The following is a 27,093-nucleotide window of genomic DNA, read 5'->3' as shown; positions in this document are numbered from 1 at the left end:
ATTCTGCCAACTTTAGTCTTTAATGCCAGAAGTAGGTACTAAATTGAAGAAAATTCCTTGATTTATGTAAGGAAAAACCGTGCTAAGTGTATTCACAAATTTCTTTGTCCTTGCCAAAAATCGGTTACCTCCCACTCTCAATAAAATTATCCCGCCTTGTAATCGCCGTTCAGATTTTACCGCGTCTCCAGGCTTAGTGTGGAATGCATACCGGAAAGCTCGTTGTGTGTATATGGTGTCATTGAATATGCGCCTGATCTTAAGGTTAAATATCATAAACTAAAATACGATTGATTTTACACGATACAAACGCGTCATAATGGCGATGTTTTGGTGTGCGTTATACAATTACAACGAAGCAAGCAGTAGCGTATGGTAATATTGAAATATGGAGAAGAACGAGAGAATTATCGGTAAGTTAGAAATTTTTATGATCCGGCAATCAGCGTGATGTATTATTGTCGGGTCAGGCTTCGTATCACGACTGTTTATGTTGAATATATTTTGCCTTGTTTTTTATGTAAAGCGTTTTGTTGTAGTGACTGTTGTTATAGGAAATATTGCAGCAAGAAGGCAATGTAGCTATTACAGATATAATACATTACCAGTCGGTCGTATGGGCTCATGACTACAATTTGATGAAAATTTTGCGGTTTTTTTGCGTTCAATAAAAGCATTTTGACAAAGGCCTTAATTTAAATAGACGATTGCATTGTTTATATTAAATGGCGCAGTCATTCTTAATCTTATCTAATTCAAAGTTCATATCTCCATTTGTACTTTATTTAATTCTATCCCTGTGTCGTAGAGCTACTAGTATGCTAGAATTGTATCTCTTTAAGAAACCCTGTTTTGTACTCTGGCTCTGTGAATACAAAATATTTTTTGGATGCTTGTCAAAAGACATCCTGAACAAATATACATTCAAATGACTCATTGTACGCTCATGAAATAAAGCAGAAATCCTATTTTCTACTGCTAATCTCGTGCTATGCTATTCATTTCATTCAAGTCTTCTTGCTCATGAGATCAATTCTGCTGCCTCTTTCAATCATGATCTGAATAAGAATTGAGCATCAAATTTTAGTTTGCTTAATGAGTCGGTAGCGTTCCACGTAGATGCTTGTTTGTAAAGCAGATCAATAGAGATTATTCTCGAAAGTTAAAAAGAAAATAACAAGTCATTGGTGAAGAACTGTAGTCCACGTTTCACAATTAAAAACTCGACAATTTTTATTGCTTCCTGAAACTACTCAGACACGAGTAGTTATGCGTTGGATGTGGGATATAAATTATCGTGACCTAGCAACAAATTGTCTTGTATTGTGAAACAAGCATTGTACACTTTGAATTTTTTTTCGATCTTCTTAAATAGCCGTAATCGGTCATCATAGTGAGTGCTGCAGAACTGATACAAGTGCAAGACGACTTGACCTAAACAATTAATACTGTTGAATGAAATCCTAGCTAAAGGTTTATTTCAGTGTGTGATCAGATAAATAATAAGTTTTTTTGTTGTATATTTCTTAGCTATAACCCGCATTCTTCCTGGACTTGAAACATTCCTACGCGAGACCCTTGCAAACGAGAACTTGAGTGCTGATGCAGAAAAGCAAAGACTGAATTTCGTTAAGAATCTTGAGGTGCTCACTACACCTCCTCATCTCCCACCGCGACCAACGAACCTAAAGATACAAAGCCGTTCCTCTGTTGACTCTATAGACAGCATTGAGAATCATGAAAACGATTTCGCTTCTGTGCAGAGGAAACTTTCCAATATATACTACATGAGACGAGATTTCGATGAGTTAAACGAACATTTGGTCAACGGGTACTCAACAGATGAATCTCACAAAAGCACCTTACGTAAGGTAAAGTCTACATATTTTTACATGGTAAACTTAGGTCCAGATGTCTACATAAAACATCATGTATAGTGTGTAAGTTTTAGTGAATGAAAATAGTTAACATGATATTGTGCGTCTATTGGGCTATAAAGTTGCAGTTTTATGTTAAAAACTGCAAGCCATGGTCAAATAAGTGTATATAAGGCCATAACCATACAATATTGTCAAAACTGATGCTCAACATTGTTGTTCTTTTTTACATACACTAATCACTTTTGAACTACATACTAAACGTTGCATGTGTAAAAAAGATGCATGGCATTAGGGCATTAGTAAAAATACCCAAATGTTTATCCTAAGGTTTTAGGAAGCACACTATGCAAATGCATGGCGCCATTATTTGTAGTCAAACGTCGTGAACGATTACGACAACAAACGGATAACATGCAATTTATAACGATATGTGCAAGGATGTTTTTCCCCTACGACCATGGTCTTCAATTAATGTTAGGCTTATCTCGAACACTTATAGCTGTCGTATAAATCTTGAAATATGCAAATACTTATATGTTTGATCAAGTATTGTACTATGCAGTTATAATTTATAATATAAAACTCCTAGTGGCAGTGAACAACGGTTTTGACCATTAATTTCTGCCTTTATGATAAAAACTCAAAAATACATCATGGTTAAGGATCATTGTATACGAATAAATAGAACGGTATAAATTCATATTTTTATCATTCAATCTGTAAATTGACGTTCAACCATAGACAATAGACGTTCAACCATAGACAATATCATTCAATGTTGCAATTTTCCTTATGGTTTCTCGAGATGAATTGTTTGTTATTCTCAACATTTGTTGTTGAATTTAAAAAGGGTTTTGTACTGCCGTCTACGTTTCCGGGTTGTAAAAGAGGACGAAATTGGAGCTGTCATTTTTGGGCTAATATTGTCACTGTGTAATATTATTCACCATTTGAAATCGTGAAGTCGATTTCATGACCGCAAGTGCTTGTATATATTTGAAAGAAACGGAGTTTAATGAAATAAATATACGAAACAATTTTACGAAATCATTTTGCATACAATTTATTCGACCATATTTACATACAATGAAAAATATTTGGAATTCTTGTTTTTAGATTAACAACATAATAATTTGGGTAGTTGCCATACTTTAATTAAATAGTTGATGAAGAAGAAGATAATTTTTCTTCATTCTTCAATATGTTTCGTCTCTTGCTTGGTCATTTTCAAAAATGCTAAATTGTTACTGTAAAACCATTTCTCTGTGCCTCGTTGTCATGTATATAAAATCCATTAATTTAATATATCCGAAAATCACTTCAACGAAAATGATGTAGACACAGCATGAAGTATTTTGATTTGATTACTCGTACAACATTGTTCGTTCGTTAAAACAATTGCGTATTTAGTGTCGACAGTTCCTTCTGTTGTTTGCAAATCAATAAAAGCATGTTTATTTTTGTATTGCCCGTTCTATTTTAATTTAAGTACCTCTCTCTAAAGATCGTTCAATAAGGAGCTGGTTGCATTAAGTGAGTTCACTAAGTTGTACTTTCTTGTGTAGTATGAACACACACGAGAAAAATATTTTAGAATAGGCAGTTTTAACCAGCACCAGTAAGTTTATTGGAGGCAAAAATTTCTAAGTTTCAACAGTCAAGCAGCTCTTGTGATATATTGGCTTAATTTGACGTTTTTGTATGGATTAAGTAAGGCTCGGTTCTTTATCGGTAAAGTCGACGACTCGCCCCACATTCCATGAGGACACCTTATCTGAGAAATTTCGCTCATACTGATTTCATTTGAAATTTTATCTACACTGAAAAGTGCGGTTGGGCATGTGAAAGTACTCACATGTAGAGTTAGCATAAATGTTTTTCCAAAAACAGTTGCTCCAAATAATGCGTAAGCATTTTGATTCAACATTGCACCAGGAGTGATAAAATAAAGTTTAAACGTTGAATAGAAATGCTAGATTATTTCGACACAAAGGCAGGCGTAAAGGTAGACATAAAGTTGGACTTTAAAAGTGGACATAAAGGTATATATATATATATATATATATATATATAGTGGTTGAGAAAATACACAAAACTACAATTTCATCCCGACAAGCCTGTTTCGTGATTGCTCACTTCATATATATATATATATATATATATTATTATGGATAATATTCCTGGATAAAAGAGCGCTCAATATTCTATATATTAGAAGATAAGATAATGAATAAAATAAAATGGACAATTGTTTGCTGTCGCTACTCAGAGTTTCACGCCGCAGTTGCCTGAAGATCGCCCTACGGCGTGAAACTCTGAGTAGCGACAGCAAACAATTGTCCATTTTATTTTAGTTCATTTTATATATATATATATATATATATATATATATATATAGGAAGTTTATATTTGATGATTCTCCGTATAAAACAGTGCTCGATGCCTCGAGAGCAGAGCGTAAATATGTGTAGTGGTGTTGAGAAAAAATCACAAAACTACAGATTCATCCCGACAAGCCTGTTTCGTGATTGCTCACTCTTCAGGGGATTTAATGAATTCATTTAATTCATTATATCGTGCATGAATAGATTCCTACCAAAGGAAGGAAAAAGAAGACGTTGGGAGAGGGAATCTATGAACCGTTACCTGGTATTGTACATGAAACAGACCATGAAACAGAGGGAAATGTTCTTAGTGAGGACGAGTCACGTGTCCACAACCGTACTCTAATGCGTAGCACACACATAAGACAGTCGCTTAGCAGAGGAAAATGGTAGGTCAATTCATATTAATGCAACCTGTAAGCCACTTCATGAAACTATAAAGTGTAAAAGCTATATTTGTTTGTTATTCACCTACGTAGGTTTAATAAAAAAGAGAAATCAATCTTACAAGAAGTATTTGCTTACGATCTAACGCTCCCAACAATCTCTGGACATCTTATGGAAGTGAGAACAAGCAAACGAAGATGGTGTGTACTCAAGGATCAATACTTATATATCTTTAAGAATCAAGAAGAGCCAGCCCTCTTTCAGATTTCTTTGCCCGGTTGTCATATATCTACTGTCCCTAAAAACGACAAAACCAAGGTACGGTGTGTTCTTGATGTAATTTGATTGATTTAAACATATCTCCAAACTTTTTCCTTCGTCTTATTTAAGGCTTTTCTTAAGTTTTGCAGCGTGAGTATATTAGCAAATATCTACAAGTCATGTTTAGTATTTTTGATGTATTTATTATACTATTTCAGCATTTTCGTTTTAATTGTTCTTTTCATTAAAGGCGTTGTTGCTCCTCTTATGTTTTATTGTAGGTCACATATTCATTCAAAATCACACAAAATGGTGTTGCAGCTGTGATTTTGGGTATCGAAGAAGAAAAAGATCTTTCCGCATGGATGAATGCACTCATCACAGCTTCTGTAGCAAAAAATCCAACAACGACCCTTGGAAAGGCCAGTAGAACTCTTCCACGTTCTATGTACACACCATCAGTTGAGGAGGAGTCAGCTGATGAAGAACTGCCCTCACGCAGGCATACCGTGGGTTCAACTTCCACTATCACGAAACAATCATATTTTGAAATAGACTTTGGAACGTACGAGAGACCTATAGATGTCTTGGTAAATTTTGACTCATCTTATATTTCAATATTTTCGACATGGGAATTTTAATTTTGCGCAAAAAACTCTTTATGACGTTCTTTGCTGCAAAAAACTGAAAGAAACTTTTTAAACATGAAACGACTTTATCAAACGTTTGTGCTTTTGAAAATACTTGTTTACGTTTTAGGGACTTGAATCATCTCTTGACACAGAGAATTACAATCCGCCTTTACCTCCACTCCCTGGGGATATTTCTGACTTAATGCACCAAGGTGACTACGAAGAGAACAGACGTTTGTCAAAGTACTCTGGAATTTATGAAGAAGTTGGAGACGAGCTTATCAACAAGTATTCTATTAAAATGAATGATGAAGTTACAAACAAGAATGGTGATGAAGATGAAGATCAGGACGTCAAAAATGAGGAGCCTAGAAACAGTGAGAAGACACAGCGAAAATATTCCGAAGTCGGTACAAGTGATAGCGAGTATTCCACCGACAATGATGAGAATGAAAAGGAGTTTCACGACCGCTGGGCTTTACATAGTGGTGTACTTTACCAAAAACGGCTCACAGGATGGAATAGACGATATTGTAAAATAGTTGACAATTGTCTCCGTGGATTCAGGTTGATGATTGTTATTGATTATGACCACTTCTTAAACGATTGGACTTGTGGATTTACGCAAATCTCTTTTTAGAAACCCAAATGACCTTTCTCCAGTTTTGGAAGTAAACCTTAGTGCTTGTAACGTTCGTGTTGCGGAAACAGAAGGAAAGAGGCGGTTTATCTTTCAACTTAACACGGAAGAAAACGAGTCCTTGTACTTTAATGTGGACACACAAGATAATCTTCATCGATGGATTGAAGTGATTTCCATTGCAGCAACATCAAGATCAGAACGTTCCGCTACAATTTCGGAAGACGAACTGGATGTTAGCCATGTAGAGGCTGACCAATCAACAGTCGATACTTCTGATGAGCGTTTGGGTTCACATGACAGTATTCCTTTGCCAATTCCAGAGAGAAAAGAGTCTTTGAGGAAAGAGTCATTGAGAATAGAAATCACCAAAGAGAAAACAAGAGAAGAAATATGGTACGTAGAGAATTTAAATGTCTTTATTACTGGTTGCTTTATTTTTTATTTCTCTCCGTGAACGTTTGCGTTGTAGTGAAAGAGAAGAAGACTTGTCACAAGATGGTTCTTACCGAAAATTTAGTAGTATTCCGAATTCGAAGTCCAGGAGTTTTGAAGACTCTCACAATCAAGAAAGCAAGGTACCGCTATTCTTTCCTCAGATTTATTGTTGATATTTCATCGATATCTTATCGCATGAAATTTGCCTTGTCGCTTTTCTTTTATTGCTTTGAAGGCTGTTGTTATACGACGTAATGAGAAAGTATGTTTATACTCTCACTGAATATCTATAACAGGAAAATAAATAAGAAAGTTTTCTCCTATTTCCTCCTTGTTATGAAGGAAAGGATTGTGAAACTAAAATATGTAATTGTTTTCAGGGCTGGGATAGCAAGCTAATATGGGAGAAACGGAATCCCACTCAGCCCACATATGCCACGACACCACGTGCAAAAGCCATTTCCAGAATGGTGAAATCAAAACCTGCTAACGTGTCGTCTAGAACAACGAGCAAGCAAAGTCTTGAGTTCACTGACTGCTTGGAAACTTCGCCACAGCGAGCTTTGCAATTATCGAAGAAACACGAGTGCTTGGAAAAATTGAATAAATATTTGGACAAAGAGGGTCAGTTTAGCGGTTTCATTTTAGAATTGCATATTGCAACAAGCAGCACAACGTTGACACGACGCTGGGCGGTCGTTCAACATGGATTTTTGAGAATATACGAGAATTACGGTTGCGCTGAACCATTTCTCAAAATCTCGTTAGTCGAAGCGTTTTTGAAGGACTATACAAATTTAACAAAAGCGAGGTTTTGTTTCATGCTGGAGTATGGAGCTGGACAATCAATCTTATTTCAAACAAACACGCATCAGGAATTAAAAAAGTGGATTAATGTCATCACACTGACCATTGCGTCGTATACCGAGCATTTTGGATCAGATTGGGATATCACACGACATGGAAGGACTGCAAGGATAACACTGACAATGCACGAGCGTACCATAGTCACCATTTTGGATCAGGTTGGGATATAACACAACACGAAATGACTACAGAAAGTGTTTCGGATTATTCACTTTCACTTGAAAAATCTCCACGCTCTGGGTCCTTAGATGATACAGATGGACCAAGCAGGACATCATCAAATGTGCAGTCTTCTGCAATTATCAATTCTCATGGTAATGCGCTTGATGGCTACCATGATAACAAAGACCTTACTAACCCATCGACTATAGTTGATAAATCTGCCAAACAGAGTTTAAACGCCGTTAAGAGTTCTGACAGTGTGGATGACGATAATTTAGTTAACTCAAACGGTCTGGAGTTACGCACTTATAGAAGTTCTTTGGTTCACAAAGTGAAGCGCCGTGGATTTTTAAAGATGGAAAAGCCATCAACCGATGATGTTGAGAATTCCAGAGAAGACGTCGCTGAGCATACTCTTCAATATGGTTTGTCTAAATCCAACCAAGATTTTGCCAGAAAATTCTGTGAACTAAAGAGAACTTTATTTAGCGTTTATGACGACGAAAAGTCTGAAAACCCAAACCTTGTTTTTAACCTTCTTCATGACAAATATTGTGAAGACTCTAGTACACCATTTTCTTTCTTGCTCAAGTCCGAGCGTTTGGGAACAATAAAGTTTAGTTGCAACAACGAAGAAGACTTCATTGCGTGGAAGAAGGTCTTAACAAAGACAATATCACAGGAAAATGCATTGGAGAACTCGACAAAAAAGCCTGGCAATTGCGTCACTGATTCTCCTATAGTGCGAAAACGAAGCTCACTGCGCGCAAGTCTCGTTGAAGAAGAAACAAAACATCACGAGGTTTTAAGAAGCTTGGCCCATTCCCCTCCTCGTGTTGATAAAAGCTCGTATAGCTGCTACGTTTATGAAGTTCGAGATTCTTCAGGTAATAAAACCATTATTCGCCGCTGGTGTGTTATTGATGTCGACCTTATTCAAATATTTGAACGTGAGAACTCGAGGGAAGCCGTAGTCGAACTTAAACCGAATGCTTATAGACTGCACAACATCGAGAACCCTCGTGATCTACCGTTCGCCTTTAAACTTGAACGTCTTTCAGCTATGGATAGCAATGATGAATTTTTAGTTATACAAGCATCAAACGCCAAGGATTTCAGAGAATTATTAATGCGACTCAAATACATGAAATCAAATCGCAGGAAATTAGTTGCATCGAAAAGCGAGACTAACATTAACATTCCCAAAAGACCTGCGCTCGTTCATTCGAAAAGCGAGATTTCTTTCAAACGGATTTTTACATTAGCTCGTAAAAAGTCAGTGGACAACCTCGCTTCAAGTGTTCATAGGCAAGGTCACGACACCTGGCCAAAAGTAGTAAAAAGAACACGGAAAACTAGCCGTAGAACGTTAAGTGATGCAAACACTGATCAAGCTGCCATCAAATCCGTTATCAAGAACACGTGCGACAAAACTGACAATAGAAATTCACTGGGTAGTTTTATTTTAGATTCAGAGAGGAAAATGAACGGATATCTAAATGTCGTGCGAAACAGCGAACTTTGCCGAAGTGAGGTGAGAAAATGGTGCGTTGTAAAAAATTATACGTTTGAAATTTTTGACGATAAAAACTCGAATTTACCATCTACTGTAATGAGCCTTGAGAAAGACGTAGAATTGATTGATCACAGTCGTATGGATGAAAACACATTTGAAATACGCGCCACCTCAAAGTGTCACGTGTTTCGAGCAGCTGAAGACTTTGAAAAATGGCTTACCATTTTGACTCAGATCATCCATACTTCTCCAGAAAATAATCAAGATCCTCCAGAGAGAAATGGATCGCAAGTCCACACGTTGAAGAGTAATGGCATTCATGGTGATGTAAAAACGGGAAATATACCTAAGTAAATATTACCATGATGGTAAACTTCCTGGATGGAGATTGTTGGGATAGCATATTTGAAGGAAAAATACAGTTGTTAAAGAAACTGAGCGAAATACATGCTCCATATCGCATACAAAATGGTATTGTATTCAATCTTGGCAAAGAAAAGAATGGAGTACGTTTTTATATTGAAAGAAGTGGTGTATGAAAATTAAAAAACTCACCATTGCTCAGCTTAAACACAATTACTATCGTGTTAGATAACATCAACTTTAAGCCTACACGAAGTATATTTTGAAAGACTTAAGTTTGCGCTCAAAAAAAAAAATGAAAAAAAAATGTGTTGAAATGACCGAAGTAACAGTTGACGCTATTTAGCTAATCTACATGTTACTGTGATAGAGTAAATATATCGAAGTCTATTATTGATGAAATTTTCTTTTATTATTAATGTGATGTTTGATTTTTAATTTATTTCATTTTATCATTTACATCTTACAACAAGCCAGCTCTTTGATTTTTTTCAAAATCCCTTGCAGTGAAAAATAATGTTATAATTTTATGCTCTGTTGAGCACTTTGATGTACGCCCGTAACATAGCCGCTTTGACGTCACATGCAAACATTCTATACAAACGTTTGGACGACAGAGTCCGTTTTTGTTCAAAACATCTGCTCAGTAAAAGAGTTTTTGTAATGACAGACACCGGTGATAAATTATTGACAACGAGAAACTTGAAGAGAAAGTATAAATAAACAACGAAGAAAACGTTATGATGACTGGTAGCGCCGGCGCCAAATAAAAATTAAGGGGGGGGGGCTGTGTTCATATGTTATAATCCATATCGCCATTGACCATTGATTTGAACATATAAAGTAGAAAATGCACTATGAATATTAAGCCTCCCGCCGCAATTATCAGTTGGATTTAGACAAACCAACTGAGACAAAAGACTTAAATCTTATTAAAAATTAAGTATGTTATTTTCATGATAATTGCGTATTTCCGTCTTTCAATAAAGAATCTTGCTCGGTCTTGACCAGAGTTATTTGTTGATTTCTTGATTTGCAGGTGTGTTACAATAACAAGGAGGTAAATCCATCAAAAATCATCTTCAAAACAAGCTACTGGTACATAGTGAACTTTACATTGAAATGATATTTATCATGTCTCAAAGAAATTGCTAAAGTTGAGTGTCCTACGAAATACAATATTCACGGTATTTGCTACACGTTAACAGTATGAAACTTGCCGATGATTCGAGTTCATCTGCAGAAGGTATAGTGAAAGTTATTGTTTTTCACCGTGGCTAGGGTTTCTCATCTCTCCACATCTATCTCTTTTACAATGAAATATTTCTTATACAAAATAAAAGTGTGGATATGCGAATGGAGATAATCCACTTAGAGCGAGATTTTTAGAAATATATTCTAATAGTCTCGGATGTCAGTATCGATTATCTCCGAACTACCCTATTGACATTTTGTCATGAGCGGAGATCAGATCAAGCAAACAAATGAACGAACTCATATTTCCTTCACAAATTAAAATTTCTCGACAACGAAAGCAAGGTTCTCATAACGCTGTAAAAATGTACGTGTTAGTGAAATGAAAGCTGCAATCAAAACAAACTTGCACGAATATTCAAAGGATGTTAATCGAATCGATTTGAACGGGCGTTGAAATTCCATGACAAATATGTATGGCGCATTCCATGATGAAAAGCAAACAAGTGGTCATTGCACAAGATCTGACATTTCATTTCAATAAAATTAGAGACTGCACTCAAAAACACGCTTCATAAAGAGTAAAGAGTACTTTTGTCGCATTGCATAGTAGATGTGATTCTCACAATAAACATCTGCCATAGTGTTGCATAAAGCTATGCACATAAATATTTGAAAGTTTTTACAAGCATAAGAAATTTTTTTGTGTTTACTGCAATGGAATGATATTTGAAAAGAAAAAGTATTGCAGATGTGACTGTATACATCAATCATAATACAACGAAAGATATTTGACAGATGTGAATGTGTGCGTTTGCTAGAAGAGGGATAAAAGTAGGAAACAATGCAATTTCTTGTCGGTAGCAAGCTTACATTAGAAAATCACCAGTCTGTAAGAAGTGATGTTTTTCTGTGTTGACATCTATATATAGATCTGTTGAATGTACAGAATTTAGCATTGGGTAAAATAAATTCTAGCAGCTCAATAATAAATAACAAAGATATTCATTATTTATTATTTTTCAAAGTACAGACAGATTTTAGCGATCGAACTGCTTTTAAAGTATTCTGAAATGTAAACATATCTTAGAGATTAAAATGATTTGCTTGACGTTCTTATTAAGAAGGCGGACTATACGTGCAAGAATTTATTCAGGGACGGCGGTAGAACTCTAATGGGGGGGGGGTTTCATATATTCAGTTGTGGCCGACTAACTTCATTAGAACACCAAATCACTTTTAAAAGAAATCACTCGCCCCCAACTGAATATATGAATATACACACTCAATTAGCGTTCTAGCGCCGTTCCTGAATAAATTCTTGCACGTATAGTCCGCCTTCTTAAATTTATCTTGTGACGTAGACGGAAGCTTAAACATTGGAAGATAAACAGTGGGTGGTAGCTAGCAAAAAGAATAAGTCACGTACAGTTTTATTAAAGGAAATTACATTGAAAACTACTGAATGTTGTTCGTGATCTCAGTATTTAAACACTCCTAACTTACATTCAATATTGAGGTTTTCTAATAATGACTTAAATAGAACACTGGATTGACTTGTTTTTAAAGTAACAGAGCGTAACGGCGTCTTATACCACTTGAGAGAAAATTTTTTGTCAAATGCCGTCATTAATAAGTGGTTATCCGTTCTCGTAGAATAGTGACCTGACAATTTTATTATATCAACGAAGTTCGCGTTAAATTTATAGATTCGAAGGAAATGTTATCTGAAATAAAAAATAAACTGATTGATCTGATGTTAGAGAGGTCCCTCTCCGAACTTGCAAGGGTGAAACTTAAAGATTGTATTTCATTGCTGGAGGCATTTTCAACCTCGATAGATAGAAATTTTGAGAAGGATGAAAAGTCTACAAGCACAACATTAAAACCTTTGCAACCGTCTCTCCCTCGATCATCGGAGGACCTGAGTTTAAGAGAACAAAAAATGCCTAACTCGCGATCCACATCCGCTCTTAACGACATGAAAATGGTAAGCATTCAACTTCATGAACTTTTTAGTAAAAAGTTGAGGTTTGTTTTCTTAAAGTTCAGCTGTCATTGACCATGCAAAATAATGTGATTCACGATAACCAGTCGAATATGGCCAATATGAATAGCAAATGCTAAAACTCACATAAAAGTTTGACTATTTAAAAACATTTTAAGTTGCATAATTGAATACTACTAATGCAAATGCAAGTAAAATTTCTCAATATAGACTTTAAATGCTGTTTTAAAAATATTATTTAGTGCAATAACGAAGATGACGTCATAAAATTAAAAGACTTAAAACTGAAATGTGTTGAAGGTTTCGATGAATTTAACGCTAACAGAAGTAATAACGAACTCAATGATACCTCATACAAAGATCTAAACGTTGATGGATTAGTTTTAAATCAATTTAAAACAGTTAAAAATCTAGAAATGAATAACGATAAGTTTAAAGACAAGCATCAAGTGAATGATCAATACAAAATATCAACCAACGATAGTCTCGTCCATGAAGTAAACAATATCAAACCGGAAGTAATGAGGAAAGAATCAAACAATCCCAAACCAAGGCGTAAACGAGATAGTTCAACGTTATTTGATATCTCATTGGATGATTTGACTGAACCAAATCATTCTGGATTTTTAATCGAAAAGCATTCTGGTAAAGATTGGTGGTGTGTACTCCAAGATCAGCACTTGTGCATGTTCCCATCCAAGAATCGTGAAGAACTTGCTTATGACGTGTTACTAGTGCCATGTTGTGAAATCTCATTGGACGATGCTTTTAATAACTCACCAGTGTTTCGTCTTACGCAAGTGGGTTCAACTCCGTGGGTATTCTCAGCAGGAACGGAAAGAAACTTACGTGCATGGTTGCGAGCATTGTATCGCGCTTGTGGGAGGGATGATGCTGATTGTGGCAAGCACAGTTCCAAGAAAACACGTGGCAAAAAAGAGAAACGGCAGAAACGTAATATGAAAATGTTTACGTCGACTATTGATGAGTCTGAGGAAGTTGGAGAAGATATGGTCGAAGAGCAATGTTTACAGAACCTAAAGGAAAATGATGAAAATTCTCTTGCAAACTTGGAAGGGCAAAGTCTAAATGAAGAACTCGATGAACTGAATAGTGAAGATATTCCCAAACCTAAAACTTCACCACTATCTCAGATTTCAAATAAAGAAATGGGCTTGGTAAACCAAGATATATCATTTAATGACTTTGTTGCATTAAAAAAGCAAACAATAGAAAATGTCCCTTTAGGAAAAACCTCTAAAATAGATTTGAAATGCGCTAATACGTGTGATTCAGAGGGAAATGCGTCACAAAAGGACACTATAGAATTTGATGTAGATGGGCAAGATACTTTGGAGTTAACGTTATTTAATAAAGAAATCGGTTTTCAGCCTTTGAAAATGATCAAAAACGACAATGAGATGAATACATTCGAAGAAAAAAACATACCTGTAGCAGCAACACAAATTAACGAAAATGCGTCAACTTCAGCCGTCAACAAAAATGCTTTGCAAAAGGACAATGTTGAATCACAACTCGCGAAAATTAAAGATAATGTACACCTGAGTAACGGTAAAGTCAAATTTTTGCTTCTAAACAAGGAAGATGAAAATATAGAGGATCTGATAAGGGGTCTTGAGGTAAAACTCTTAAAATCATTTTAAAACGTCAATGAATTTAAATATAAAGGCTGAGATGGTGAGTATCTTTTCTACGAGTAAAATCAAATTTATGATGTAGAAATTTGTTGATAAAAATCCTTTCAAAATTGATCTTATTGTAAAAAAAATAAACATCTCGAACTTAGGTTGATCACGGATAACAAACTATAAGCCTTTTCATGGACGTTTGTTGCAACGTATCGCTAAATAAATATCAGTGTTTTTTTTTTATATAAACCACTAAAATTTTAGTCAGTTAATCTTTCAATTTTAGCAAATGTTAATTATTTAAAACTTCATTAAATAATGGTTGATTAAAGGAATTGTTAGGAATCAATTACTAGAGCAGAGATCATCAGATTCAAAACCGCAGTTGTGATGTTATGTTTTCATTTTGTTTGCTTCCCATGTTTTCTTTCAGACTAAAGATATGACTTTACCCAGTGGAAGTATGGATGATGATTATGTGATCATGCAAAACAATTCGGTTCAACTTCACAAAAGCCACCTCGAACCACTGTCTGTAGCATCTTACGAAACTACCAAAGCTTTTCAGTTGGAAAGAAAGAGAACAAAAAAGCGTTTGAAATTGATGAAATGGGTTAAAAAAACTATATCCAAAGAAGAAAGTGATGACCAAAGAATGGTAATTGGTGACATTTACAAAGTCGAGCAGCAAGATTACTATGTAAAACTGTGGTGCTTGCTTTGTAATGGTAAACTTAATGGGTATCGTCACGTGACTGACATAAATCCAGACATCATAATACCGCTGGCCAATTGCACGTTGATCTTAGGGTCGGTCACTTCAAACAAGCTGTTTCCGTTTGATATCGTGAGCGATGGAGTGAAGTTGGTGACATTTGCTGCACAAAGTATAAAAGAGCGAAATCGTTGGACTCAGATCGTAGAAAAACAGCGAGGTACATTCCTATTTGATGAAGTACATCGTAGTTATCGTATGGATAATACAGAATCATCTACTAGTGATGAAGATGATGAGGATCACATATATGATGAAGGTATAAAGTTTCTTGGATATTATGACATCGATATTCCTTATGTTGATTAATAGCTATTGATGAAAAATATTGTGCCTTTGTTATTGTTGAGAACATTTTTCAGATTTAAGTTAAAACACCACAAATGTCTTTCTCTTCACATGAAAGCCCCTGCTTTTAGCCGTCTTAAGCATTTTCCAATTTTTAGATAAATTTTCTCTTGTTCTTCAATATTTTTTGAATTTACTGATTTACCAACGTTTTCAATATCTAATCCAAGCTAAATGCTGTACAAGGAGAATAGTTATACGACGATATATATACGCAGGGAAAATCGCCCACATTGATTTTTCACTTGCCTATTTAGTCCTGCTATGTTAATGTTTTTTGTATTCACTTGCAGTGAAAATATATTTCTAAACAAATGAGCAATGGCAATGTTTTGAAATTTACATTGCATTAACACTTGAGGTCTGGCTGTATTAACGTAATGCCAGTGCAGGAAACAGAGGCTGTCGCCCTCCCCTGCATAGATTGACCTGTTTGGCCATTTTCAATGTATCCTTGGGAGTATTAGACATAGTCTCTTGCACAGGCTGAGTGTACAATGGCATATGGCGCTTGTGCTAAAATCATTAGAGATGACTTTCTGTATGTTAATATTCCATATTTATTCGTCTTCACTAGCAGAAATCGATATAATATAAGTCAGCATGAAATAATTCTATTCAATTCATTATAAGGGAAACAATTAACGATTGAGGAAACAGGTACCTCATCACAGGCATTCATTTTTTAGTCGATGACATATCGAAGAGGGAATCAGATTACGTTATTCCCGATATAAATGACAGCGGCTACGTTTCTGTTTTGGCGTTGGAAAGCGAAATCAGTCGTCGAAGAACTCGCAAAAGAGAAAAGAGAGAAGATATGAAAAATATCGACGAAAAAGACACGACGAAAGCAAAGGACTCTTTAGAGATGTGTAAAAATCGTTCGCCAGCACCTTTTCCAAAGAATTACACAGTCGAAAAAAACGAAAATGAGTCCAATCACACGATCCCATTGATTCATGTCGAAAAGCACACTTATGAGAACGTCGTAAAAGAAGGAAATAAAACCGCTGATTTCGATGTAAAAAATAATACGGAAGTGGAGAAATTGGCCAATTATGGTGAGTTTATTACGTGGATAAGACGAAAATCAAATGTAATGCTCTAACTCATATTTCTTCGAAAAGAAATGTAAAAATGAAAATATATAATTTGTCGTTTGTTTTGCAGATGCAGAGCAACTCGAGAGTGGAAACGAAATTCTTCCTTTCAAGCTCTCTGCCTCGTCTTCTTTACCAGATAGTCCACCTTGTGAAGCTCACAGCTCGCCTAATTTTGAAGTCGGAGAAGGGATTGGAGCGTGGAGACCTGAGACCAATGATAAAATTCAATATCTTGAAATTGACTTGGGTATGTTTGTAAAAAGAGCTCGTAGTTTGGAACAGAATCACATATGCAAATGTTCTTGCTTTAGCTTAAAGCGATACATCTAGGGCAAGAGTTAAATTTTCCATCATTTGATTGAAAGTATGGATAATTTGTAGTGAGCAAATTTGTCATGTCTCTCGTTAGCTACACTTTCTTTGTTCTTCATCAAAAGCTTACAAAGGAATAGACCATTTATATGAGCCTAATGGAATTGTTTTAAGACAAGCCTTTATGTTATGTGTAAAAAACCCAATGAACGACTCCATCGATATCGTATAACAACTTAATCTTCCACGAAATATGATGCCAATAATTGCCATTTCAATATACCAACATAATCTTCTAGGAAATGTAATGCCAGTCGTTGCCATTTCCATCAGTGGTAGGCCACACTTTGATGAAAACGGTGGTGAGTTTGTAAAATCTTTTACTGTTCATCACAGCAATGATAAAGACACGTGGACAGCATACAAGAGTCATGGAAAAATTAAGGTAATGCAACCATTCCAATGAAAGATCTCAGACGCACTTTTTACTGAAACAAATTGCACTTGAAATCATTAAACAAGTAAATTGTCAATAATTTGGGGAATCAACTTTGCTGATATTTCTTTCATTGGGGGCTATTTGCCGTTTTTTCACTAATTTTTCCTCTCGAACTTTGCAAAATCTTCTGTACAAAACCCACTAGCAGACATCATCATTATGGACTATATGTTGTCGTCAATAAAATTCACATGTTTCTTTTTCTATATAATTAATTCCAACATATGAATGTGGTCTTAGATAGGAAATTTATTTTACAGGTTTTTCAAGGAATCCTTTCAGCCAATCAAAATTGCCATAAAAATTTCAAGCACAAGATTACAGCGCAGTATTTTAGAATCTATCCACAATCTTGGCACAACCATATTGCAATGCGCGTATCGCTGTATAAGGATGATCTTAATAATTCAACGAAGAAGAAGAAGGGAGATAAATCCAAGTTTGTTTCACCAATCCCTTCACCCATGATGGGAAGAAAGATGCACATCAAAAAACAAGATATCTCAAATCCTCTTCAGGTTTCAAACAACGGTGTTTTACCAGATGTCAGCGAAGCAGGTAACATTTTTTTCTACTCCAATGAGAGTGTTTCAAGATCCTTTTTGCCAGACATTAAATGAGACCATTATGCTCATCGTGATTACCACGGCGTCTTAATACTTAAACTAAACTATGGCTGTAAATTTTCCATTTCCCATTGATTATATTATTACTTTGATTCTTAGGTGCACATGACAAGGCTAAGATTTTTGAAATTGAATCGGAATATGCCGAAAACCCAACAGCCATGGAAAGCCGGATTAAACTTCGAGAGCAACTTCTTGCAAAAGAGAAACGCGAACAGCTGATTAAATTGGAAGTAGTCAAAAAATACGTGGACAAAGCTAAAGAAAAACTTATCATACTCAATTCCTCTGCGCAACTCAAACCGGAGTCAATCGAATCAGAACAGGATTTCCTCATTGTGAATCTAGAACTAGTGAAAGTAAAGCAACGTTTGATGAATATTGAGACAGAAATGAGAGAGTTGCAAGATGTCAGGGAGAAGTACTTCAGTGACTTACAGGATAAACAGAATTCAAACGAAGAGAAATCAAATAAAGCAGTGTCAGAACAAGCAAAGACAAATAAGGAAACAAAACCACGATTAAAGAGACGACCCAGTAAGGAAGTGAGAGTTTTTAGTGAAGATGATTGTCCTGATGTTGATCCCGACGAATTTAACCACCAGGGAGATCTACATACGCCAAGTAAAGTTCTGGAAAATATTAAGGTATTACAGACAATGAATATAAAAATCTCATTTCTTTACTGTCAAAACGTGATGTAACTTTTTCCTTTCAGCATTTTGAAAAATTAACGGTATTTCAACCAAAAATACCATCCTGATAGCCAAGTGGAATTTTGAAGACGTAAACGAAAAGACTATTTCAGAGATACAATCTTGTTCTTAATCTTATTCCATTATAGAATATAATCAACGATTTATTTAATATGCATTATTATGTTCGTTTGCTTATGACTTCGTGTAGATAGAAATCATAATTTTTGAAAATCTTACACAACTTTTGCACTTTAAATACGACTACATAATGATTAATAGTCTAATGAACATGTCAACAGCAGTTATAATGAATTCAAAATAATCATGGATCAGCCGACCTTGCGAATTTGCATGCATTCAGGTTCAATTACTACAGAATCATCTAAATGTCAGCTTCCACAACAACAATAGCATTAAATGAAAAATCAGTCAGGTGCAAAACACGTTGTGCAACAAAAAATCAAAACAGACTCAGCTACGTTTGTTTAGGCATGCATAATAAAGCATGAAAGCACATATAAGCATAAACCTGAATCACCCAAAGAGAAACAACAGAAAGTGCAATACCAAGGAAAAAAGGGCGAAACCACGTTAACGCTGATGTAGGGAGAGAATTTGCTGATGACTGAAAGGGATTCTCAGAATATTACGAATAATATGAAATTCCAGACGAAAGCAATTCAATCTGAATAATATATTACTTAGGTTAAAGTTCTCATTTTGTTGAACATGACAAATTGAAAATCGATGCCATGTGGTAAATTAGGGCAGAGGCGAGCATGTATATGGTAATTTTTAATGGCGTCGAGATCATTTGACTTTATGTTTGATTTAACTGAACTATTTTTTATCATGATACGCACCAACCATATTTTTTTGACCGTTAGTGTTGGTTGCGCAAAGATGAGAGTTTAATAATTCCAAACAAGGACAAAGAAACCTATGAAATGATTGTCTATCTTTGTGTCTAGCTTTGTGTCTACCTTTATGTCTACCTTTTTGAGTGATTCTGGTAAGTTATGAGAAAATTTCTTTTTGATGTATGATGTGTAAACAAGAAACAGTAATACTCTAGTGCGTCCATAAAGTTTTTAAGAAAACACAACTCATCTTGAAGTTTTTCAGTCCATTACAGTTTCCGTTGCATTGGAAGAGTTTAAGTACGGAAATTGTCAACACTTATTTTCCAAGACCCTAAACTACTGAAAATATAGATAAGAATTTTTCTTTCTACGAAAAGTTATCATTTTATATCTTTGCTGTAAAGGGTTACTTGAAGCGAGATGCTCCTGTCCAGATGTTGGTGGAAAGACTGGAAGTTGTAAACATGTCATTGGCTTACTATTGAACTACAAAGAATGTCAAAGAAACAATGTGAACGATCTGGTTTGTTCTTTTATATTTATTGCAGTTTGATGAAAGAGCTACAGCTTTAAGATAATTCATGATGAAATAGTTACAGCTGTAGTACAATTTACAATAATTGCAGCTGAAGTATAATTATAATTTGTCTTTCCCACTATAAAGAATTTCGTGCACTACTCAATTAACAACACGCAAAAGAAATTCAAAGGAAAAAAGGCCAACGTAAAGGAGGCTGTCAAGAAACAGCGATATCAGACTTTATATTGTATGAGTGAAGAAGAATTTTTTAGAACTGCGAAAGAAATGTTGAAGGTAAAAATTTTGGTTGGAGTGAAGGGTTTTGTATATCGTAAAATTTGTTCAAATACTATGTTCAGGGGCTACAAAAAGTGTCATTTTATTTTTTTACTCAAGAATGCTAAAATGCGAATAATCGTCAAACGACGAAAAAGATGTGACGAAGAATAATGAGAAGAAAGAACAAAGGTTTTGTTTTTATTTGTAGCTATATTTTGAAATTATGTAACTTTTTCAATCGAAGGCAAAATTTGTTCCTGACAAACAATCTTATAGCTTTGATGAAACTAAAGTACAATGGATACGACACGACCCCTTAAAAGAACGCTCATACAGCAAAAACTTCGAGTTCTTCGAATTTATCACTTGATGGAATTCTGCATTTGTTTGAACTATCAGGCAACGATCATGTCCATTCGCTGGAAAAAGGCATTTCTATGACGTCCACAACTAATGAAAACCCAAATAATTTAGAAAACTACGATAAAGTCATCAACGGTATAGAAAAGAATCGAATTTCTAAATCTGTTGATAGTTTTGAAGCGTTTCTCGATGAGATGATGTGAATATAAGGTTAATTATGCATGTCGTGGAGCTTGACACTTTCAGCCGTTCAGATGAACAATCAAACTTCACAACAACAATAGCAATAAATGAAAAACCAGTCAGGTGCAAGAATAATCATTGTCATAAAGACAGAAAGTTTTGTACTGTAGGATTAATCTGTTTTCGTTTATGCATGCATAATAATGCATGTAAGAACATAAATTCCACTTATAAATCTGCCTAGACTAAATTTGAACAGAAACAGCAGCAGCAAGTACAATGGCAAGGATAAAAGGGCGAGACCACATTAAAGTTTATGTTGAGAGAGAATTATTCGGTCACTGGACGGGAGTCTCAACGTGGATTGAACGTAAATTATTAACTATCAAAGCGGAATTGCTACGAGTTAACGACGTCTACCTGAAAAACCAAATGTCAATGGATATACCGGACGAAATCTAAGCATTTGATAAGCATACAGTTTGTAGAGAAGCTATGGAATTGAGTGATAGCGTAACGCAACAAACAAGAGCACCGTGAAGACTGTGCAGATTGGTTTATTACAACATCCTATGTCCTCAACACAATGTTTAAAGATAATATGGCTGCGTTGTCAAATATGCGGTGATATGTTATAAGTGTCATAAACCTTTGAAATGTAGGATATGACTCGTGAAATCGACATTCCTAAAGAATACACCTCAAATCGGAACGATAGGAAAAATTCATTTCCAATGTATATTATATGAAAGCTAAAAGAAGACAAGTTATCAGCTGCTTTAAAGTCTTTACCAACGTCAAGCCAGAAATATGTCATCCTCATATTTTACTGCGACAAGTGCCATTGGATTAGTAAAGCTAATATCGACAGCAGCCGCTAAAAGAAATCTGCATTGCTTAGCCGTAAGAAAACGTGCTGCTTTTGAAAGACTTACTTGTCTCTATCTTTTTCAAAAGAATTTCGAACTATAACTAAATGTAACTATAGATGTTTTGCTAATGTATTACCAAACTAACATTAATATAAAAATGTATTTATTTGTACTACTCTTTCACTCTTTATATCAACACTCGACTACGAATATGATTTTTGGTTTGTTGTTTTATTTTTAGCTGGAAGTGTTCTGCTATAATTTTGATTCGAGACCTTCAATGGTCAAATTTTTTTTGCATAAATTACTTCAAGGTAGGAGTGGTACTTTAAAATGACCAGGTGTCTTCAACGAACTCTCTGGTCTAGTGGATAGACACAACCTTCCGAGGTTGAAAGTGGAGGTTCGAACCCTGTCTGGAATAAGATGTAACTATACTAAGGATGACTTAAGAAATAGGAAAACAAGGAAATAGTGCTGGTTAATAGAACAAAAATGGGATTTCTATTACTAAACTTTTCGAGAATGGAATGCGACACTTAGTATAAATTCAGAAAAAAACGCTCTCCGATGAGAAGGAGAGCGAAGAAAAAAAAAAGATAGGATCCCATGCAAAAAACCACTCTTAAAAAAACTAAGTCTTTTGCTCAAATTTTTTTATGACTCCCTGTGATCAGGGAGTTATTTTTTAAATTTTGAAAAGTCAGGAAACCCAAGAGCAAACAGAACGCCCTAATCATCCCTTTCTTACTTCCAGGCACTCTTTCCTCAGCTCGACTTTCTGTCTTCCACATCTGCCGCGTACACCTGCCAAGTGTGTTGGCAGAGGGGCGAACCAAGGATCTTGTGCACCGGAGGTCATTGATGTCGAACTAAACGCCCAACATCGGCCAGTTGAGCTAACCGCTCATCATCGAAAACTCTATCTTTTTTGGCGTATTTGTTCATTTTTTTTCAATGTAAAGCGAAAGAAAAGGAGAAGGTCTTGAACCTTAGAAGGTCTTGAACCCGAGAAGGTGAGATCACTGCACCGGCATCTCTACCACTCGGCCAGACGGGTGAATTGGAAAACCGTTTAAAACATGTCAAGTGTTTCTCACAAAAGAACATTGCCTTCTTTTCTCTCGAGGCTCATATTTTATACCGTGTTTATCTTGTTCTTCGTCGTTATCATTGCAACGGTGAAGAAAGGGACTTACTACACATTTTAGCTGTCAAACTCAAACATTGCTGGAGAATAAATGTTATAATTGAATGGAGGAAGATTAATAAAGTATGCACAATGTCAGACATTGCCATGTGGTAAATCAAAACAACAACGCGCATGTTCGTAGTCAATTTAATGGCGCTGGGAGTTTCTAACTTGTCTGTTCAAAGATAAATAACATATTTTTGCCATCATTTATGATAATATTGTAATGGTTTCTACAAAAGCATATGGTTCCTATAGAACAATATCCACTTACTAATTCATAGTCTATTCAAGTCTTTTTGTCATTTCACCATCTTGCCATGTCTTGAGTGTCATCATTTAAAATATAGTCAATGCAATCAATATAGCGAATGCGGTTTTTGTCTACATATGTGTCTACGTTCTCGTCTACCTTTGTGTCTACCTTTTCATAGGACAAAGTTCTCATTTTGTTGAACACGACAGTTGAAAAATTAGTCAATTCATAGTCGAAAGTAATCGAAGCAATCGAAGGTAGTCAATTCACGCGATGTCATGTGGTAAATCAGGGCAGTGACGGGCATGTCTTTAATTATTTTTCCGATACAAGGGCGTTGAGATCATTTGACGATCATTTGACTCATACAAAGACTATAGTTCATGCATTTTAACATTTTCATTTTCATACAAAGATTTTTCACACACAAAGACTATAATTCATGCATTTAACAAATTTTCACATTTTCTCATAAAGACTATAATTCATGCATTTTAACAAATTTTCACATTTTCTTATACAAAGACTATTCATGCATTTTCATTTTCAACACAAGGACTATTTTAACATTTTCACATTCTCATACAAAGACTATAATTCATGCATTTTAACATTTTCATACAAAGACTATAATTCACAAAATTTCACACAAGACTATAATTCATGCATTTTCACAATATTTCAAACTTTTCACAAAAACACTATAATACATGCATAGAATTCAGTGAATTATAGTCTTTGTGTGATAAAATGTGAAAATTTGTTAAAATGCATGAATTATAGTCTTTGTGAGAAAATGTGAAATTTTGTGAAAATGCATGAATTATAGTCTTTGTATGAGAAAATGTGAAAACTTGTGAAAATGCGTGAATTATAGTCTTTGTATGAGAAAATGTGAAAATTTGTTAAAATGCATGAATTATAGTCTTAGTGTGAGAAAATGTGAAATTTGTGAAAATGCATGAATTATAGTCTTTGTGTGAGAAAATGTGAAAATATGTGAAAATGCATGAATTATAGTCTTTGTATGAGAAAATGTGAAAATTTGTTAAAATGCATGAATTATAGTCTTTGTGAGAAAATGTGAAAATTTGTGAAAATGCATGAATTATAGTCTTTGTATGAGAAAATGTGAAAATTTGTTAAAATGCATGAACTATAGTCTTTGTGTGAGAAAATGTGAAAATTTGTGAAAATGCATGAATTATAGTCTTTGTATGAGAAAATGTGAAAATTTGATAAGATGCATGAACTATAGTCTTTGTATGAGTCAAATGATCGTCAAATGATCTCAACGCCATTGTATCGGAAAAATAATTAAAGACATGCCCGTCACTGCCCTGATTTACCACATGACATCGCGTGAATTGACTACCTTCGATTGCTTCGATTACTTTCGACTATGAAATGACTAATTTTTCAACTGTCGTGTTCAACAAAATGAGAACTTTGTCCTATGAAAAGGTAGACACAAAGGTAGACAAGAACGTAGACACATATGTAGACAAAAACCGCATTCGCTATATTGATTACATTGACTATATTTTAAATGATGACACTCAAGACATGGCAAGATGGTGAAATGACAAAAAGACTTGAATAGACTATGAATTAGTAAGTGGATATTGTTCTATAGGAACCATATGCTTTTGTAGAAACCATTACAATATTATCATAAATGATGGCAAAAATATGTTATTTATCTTTGAACAGACAAGTTAGAAACTCCCAGCGCCATTAAATTGACTACGAACATGCGCGTTGTTGTTTTGATTTACCACATGGCAATGTCTGATATTTTGCATACTTTATTAATCTTCCTCCATTCAATTATAACATTTATTCTCCAGCAATGTTTGAGTTTGACAGCTAAAATGTGTAGTAAGTCCCTTTCTTCACCGTTGCAATGATAACGACGAAGAACAAGATAAACACAGTATAAAATGTAAGCCTCGAGAGAAAAGAAGGCAATGTTCTATTGTGAGAAACACTTGACATGTTTTAAACGGTTTTCCAATTCACCCGTCTGGCCGAGTGGTAGAGATGCCGGTGCAGTGATCTCACCTTCTCGGGTTCAAGACCTTCTAAGGTTCAAGACCTTCTCCTTTTCTTTCGCTTTACATTGAAAAAAAATGAACAAATACGCCAAAAAAGATAGAGTTTTCGATGATGAGCGGTTAGCTCAACTGGCCGATGTTGGGCGTTTAGTTCGACATCAATGACCTCCGGTGCACAAGATCCTTGGTTCGCCCCTCTGCCAACACACTTGGCAGGTGTACGCGGCAGATGTGGAAGACAGAAAGTCGAGCTGAGGAAAGAGTGCCTGGAAGTAAGAAAGGGATGATTAGGGCGTTCTGTTTGCTCTTGGGTTTCCTGACTTTTCAAAATTTAAAAAAATAACTCCCTGATCACAGGGAGTCATAAAAAAATTTGAGCAAAAGACTTAGTTTTTTTAAGAGTGGTTTTTTGCATGGGATCCTATCTTTTTTTTTTCTTCGCTCTCCTTCTCATCGGAGAGCGTTTTTTTCTGAATTTATACTAAGTGTCGCATTCCATTCTCGAAAAGTTTAGTAATAGAAATCCCATTTTTGTTCTATTAACCAGCACTATTTCCTTGTTTTCCTATTTCTTAAGTCATCCTTAGCATAGTTACATCTTATTCCAGACAGGGTTCGAACCTCCACTTTCAACCTCGGAAGGTTGTGTCTATCCACTAGACCAGAGAGTTCGTTGAAGACACCTGGTCATTTTAAAGTACCACTCCTACCTTGAAGTAATTTATGCAAAAAAATTTGACCATTGAAGGTCTCGAATCAAAATTATAGCAGAACACTTCCAGCTAAAAATAAAACAACAAACCAAAAATCATATTCGTAGTCGAGTGTTGATATAAAGAGTGAAAGAGTAGTACAAATAAATACATTTATATATTAATGTTAGTTTGGTAATACATTAGCAAAACATCTATAGTTACATTTAGTTATAGTTCGAAATTCTTTTGAAAAAGATAGAGACAAGTAAGTCTTTCAAAAGCAGCACGTTTTCTTACGGCTAAGCAATGCAGATTTCTTTTAGCGGCTGCTGTCGATATTAGCTTTACTAATCCAATGGCACTTGTCGTAGTAAAATATGAGGATGACATATTTCTGGCTTGATGTTGGTAAAGACTTTAAAGCAGCTGATAACTTGTCTTCTTTTAGCTTTCATATAATATACATTGGAAATTAATTTTTCCTATCGTTCCGATTTTGAGGTGTATTCTTTAGGAATGTCGATTTCACGAGTCATATCCTACATTTCAAAGGTTTATGACACTTATAACATATCACCGCATATTTGACAACGCAGCCATATTATCTTTAAACATTGTGTTAAGGACATAGGATGTTGTAATAAACCAATCTGCACAGTCTTCACGGTGCTCTTGTTTGTTGCGTTACACTATCACCCAATTCCATAGCTTCTCTACAAACTGTATGCTTATCAAATGCTTAGATTTCGTCCGGTATATCCATTGACATTTGGTTTTTCAGGTAGACGTCGTTAACTCGTAGCAATTCCGCTTTGATAGTTAATAATTTACGTACAATCCACGTTGAGACTCCCGTCCAGTGACCGAATAATTCTCTCTCAACATAAACTTTAATGTGGTCTCGCCCTTTTATCCTTGCCATTGTACTTGCTGCTGCTGTTTCTGTTCAAATTTAGTCTAGGCAGATTTATAAGTGGAATTTATGTTCTTACATGCATTATTATAATATTATGCATGCATAAACGAAAACAGATTAATCCTACAGTACAAAATTTTCTGTCTTTATGA

At 35.1% G+C, this 27,093-nt stretch overlaps 2 protein-coding genes across 7 annotated transcripts; both read left to right on the top strand.

Annotated features, from left to right (window-relative positions):
• The first annotated feature begins 235 nt into the window (after positions 1-235).
• Positions 236-10,044, top strand: LOC124444473. Its single transcript, XM_046995100.1, is given in 10 exon segments — positions 236-413; positions 1,531-1,871; positions 4,469-4,653; positions 4,744-4,969; positions 5,194-5,502; positions 5,672-6,111; positions 6,185-6,580; positions 6,657-6,762; positions 7,003-7,654; positions 7,657-10,044. Coding segments are annotated over 10 exon segments (4,545 nt in total). The 5' UTR covers positions 236-388; the 3' UTR covers positions 9,522-10,044.
• A 469-nt stretch (positions 10,045-10,513) lies between these two features.
• Positions 10,514-22,040, top strand: LOC124444469. 6 transcript variants are annotated; one of them, XR_006947958.1, is made up of 13 exons: positions 10,514-10,776; positions 12,434-12,714; positions 12,975-14,372; positions 14,815-15,415; positions 16,194-16,568; positions 16,678-16,857; positions 17,222-17,367; positions 17,682-17,979; positions 18,147-18,694; positions 20,013-20,131; positions 20,273-20,422; positions 20,525-20,596; positions 20,684-22,040. XR_006947958.1 is itself a non-coding variant. In XM_046995091.1 (11 exons), the coding sequence occupies exons 1-10, from the start codon at positions 10,740-10,742 to the stop codon at positions 20,091-20,093; spliced, it is 3,945 nt and encodes a 1,314-aa protein (XP_046851047.1). In that variant the 5' UTR covers positions 10,514-10,739; the 3' UTR covers positions 20,094-20,131; positions 20,273-20,445. The 6 variants fall into 6 exon arrangements, 3 of the variants coding, with proteins under 3 accessions (XP_046851047.1, XP_046851046.1, XP_046851048.1); XR_006947959.1 differs by having other exon boundaries at positions 20,525-20,905; positions 21,198-22,040; XR_006947957.1 differs by having other exon boundaries at positions 20,525-22,040.
• The last annotated feature ends 5,053 nt before the right edge of the window (positions 22,041-27,093 follow it).

This window comes from Xenia sp. Carnegie-2017, unplaced genomic scaffold (genome assembly GCF_021976095.1).
Source record: "Xenia sp. Carnegie-2017 unplaced genomic scaffold, XeniaSp_v1 HiC_scaffold_21, whole genome shotgun sequence".
In the NCBI taxonomy this organism is placed as follows: domain Eukaryota; kingdom Metazoa; phylum Cnidaria; class Anthozoa; order Malacalcyonacea; family Xeniidae; genus Xenia; species Xenia sp. Carnegie-2017.
This window is presented reverse-complemented; position numbering and strand designations above follow the sequence as displayed.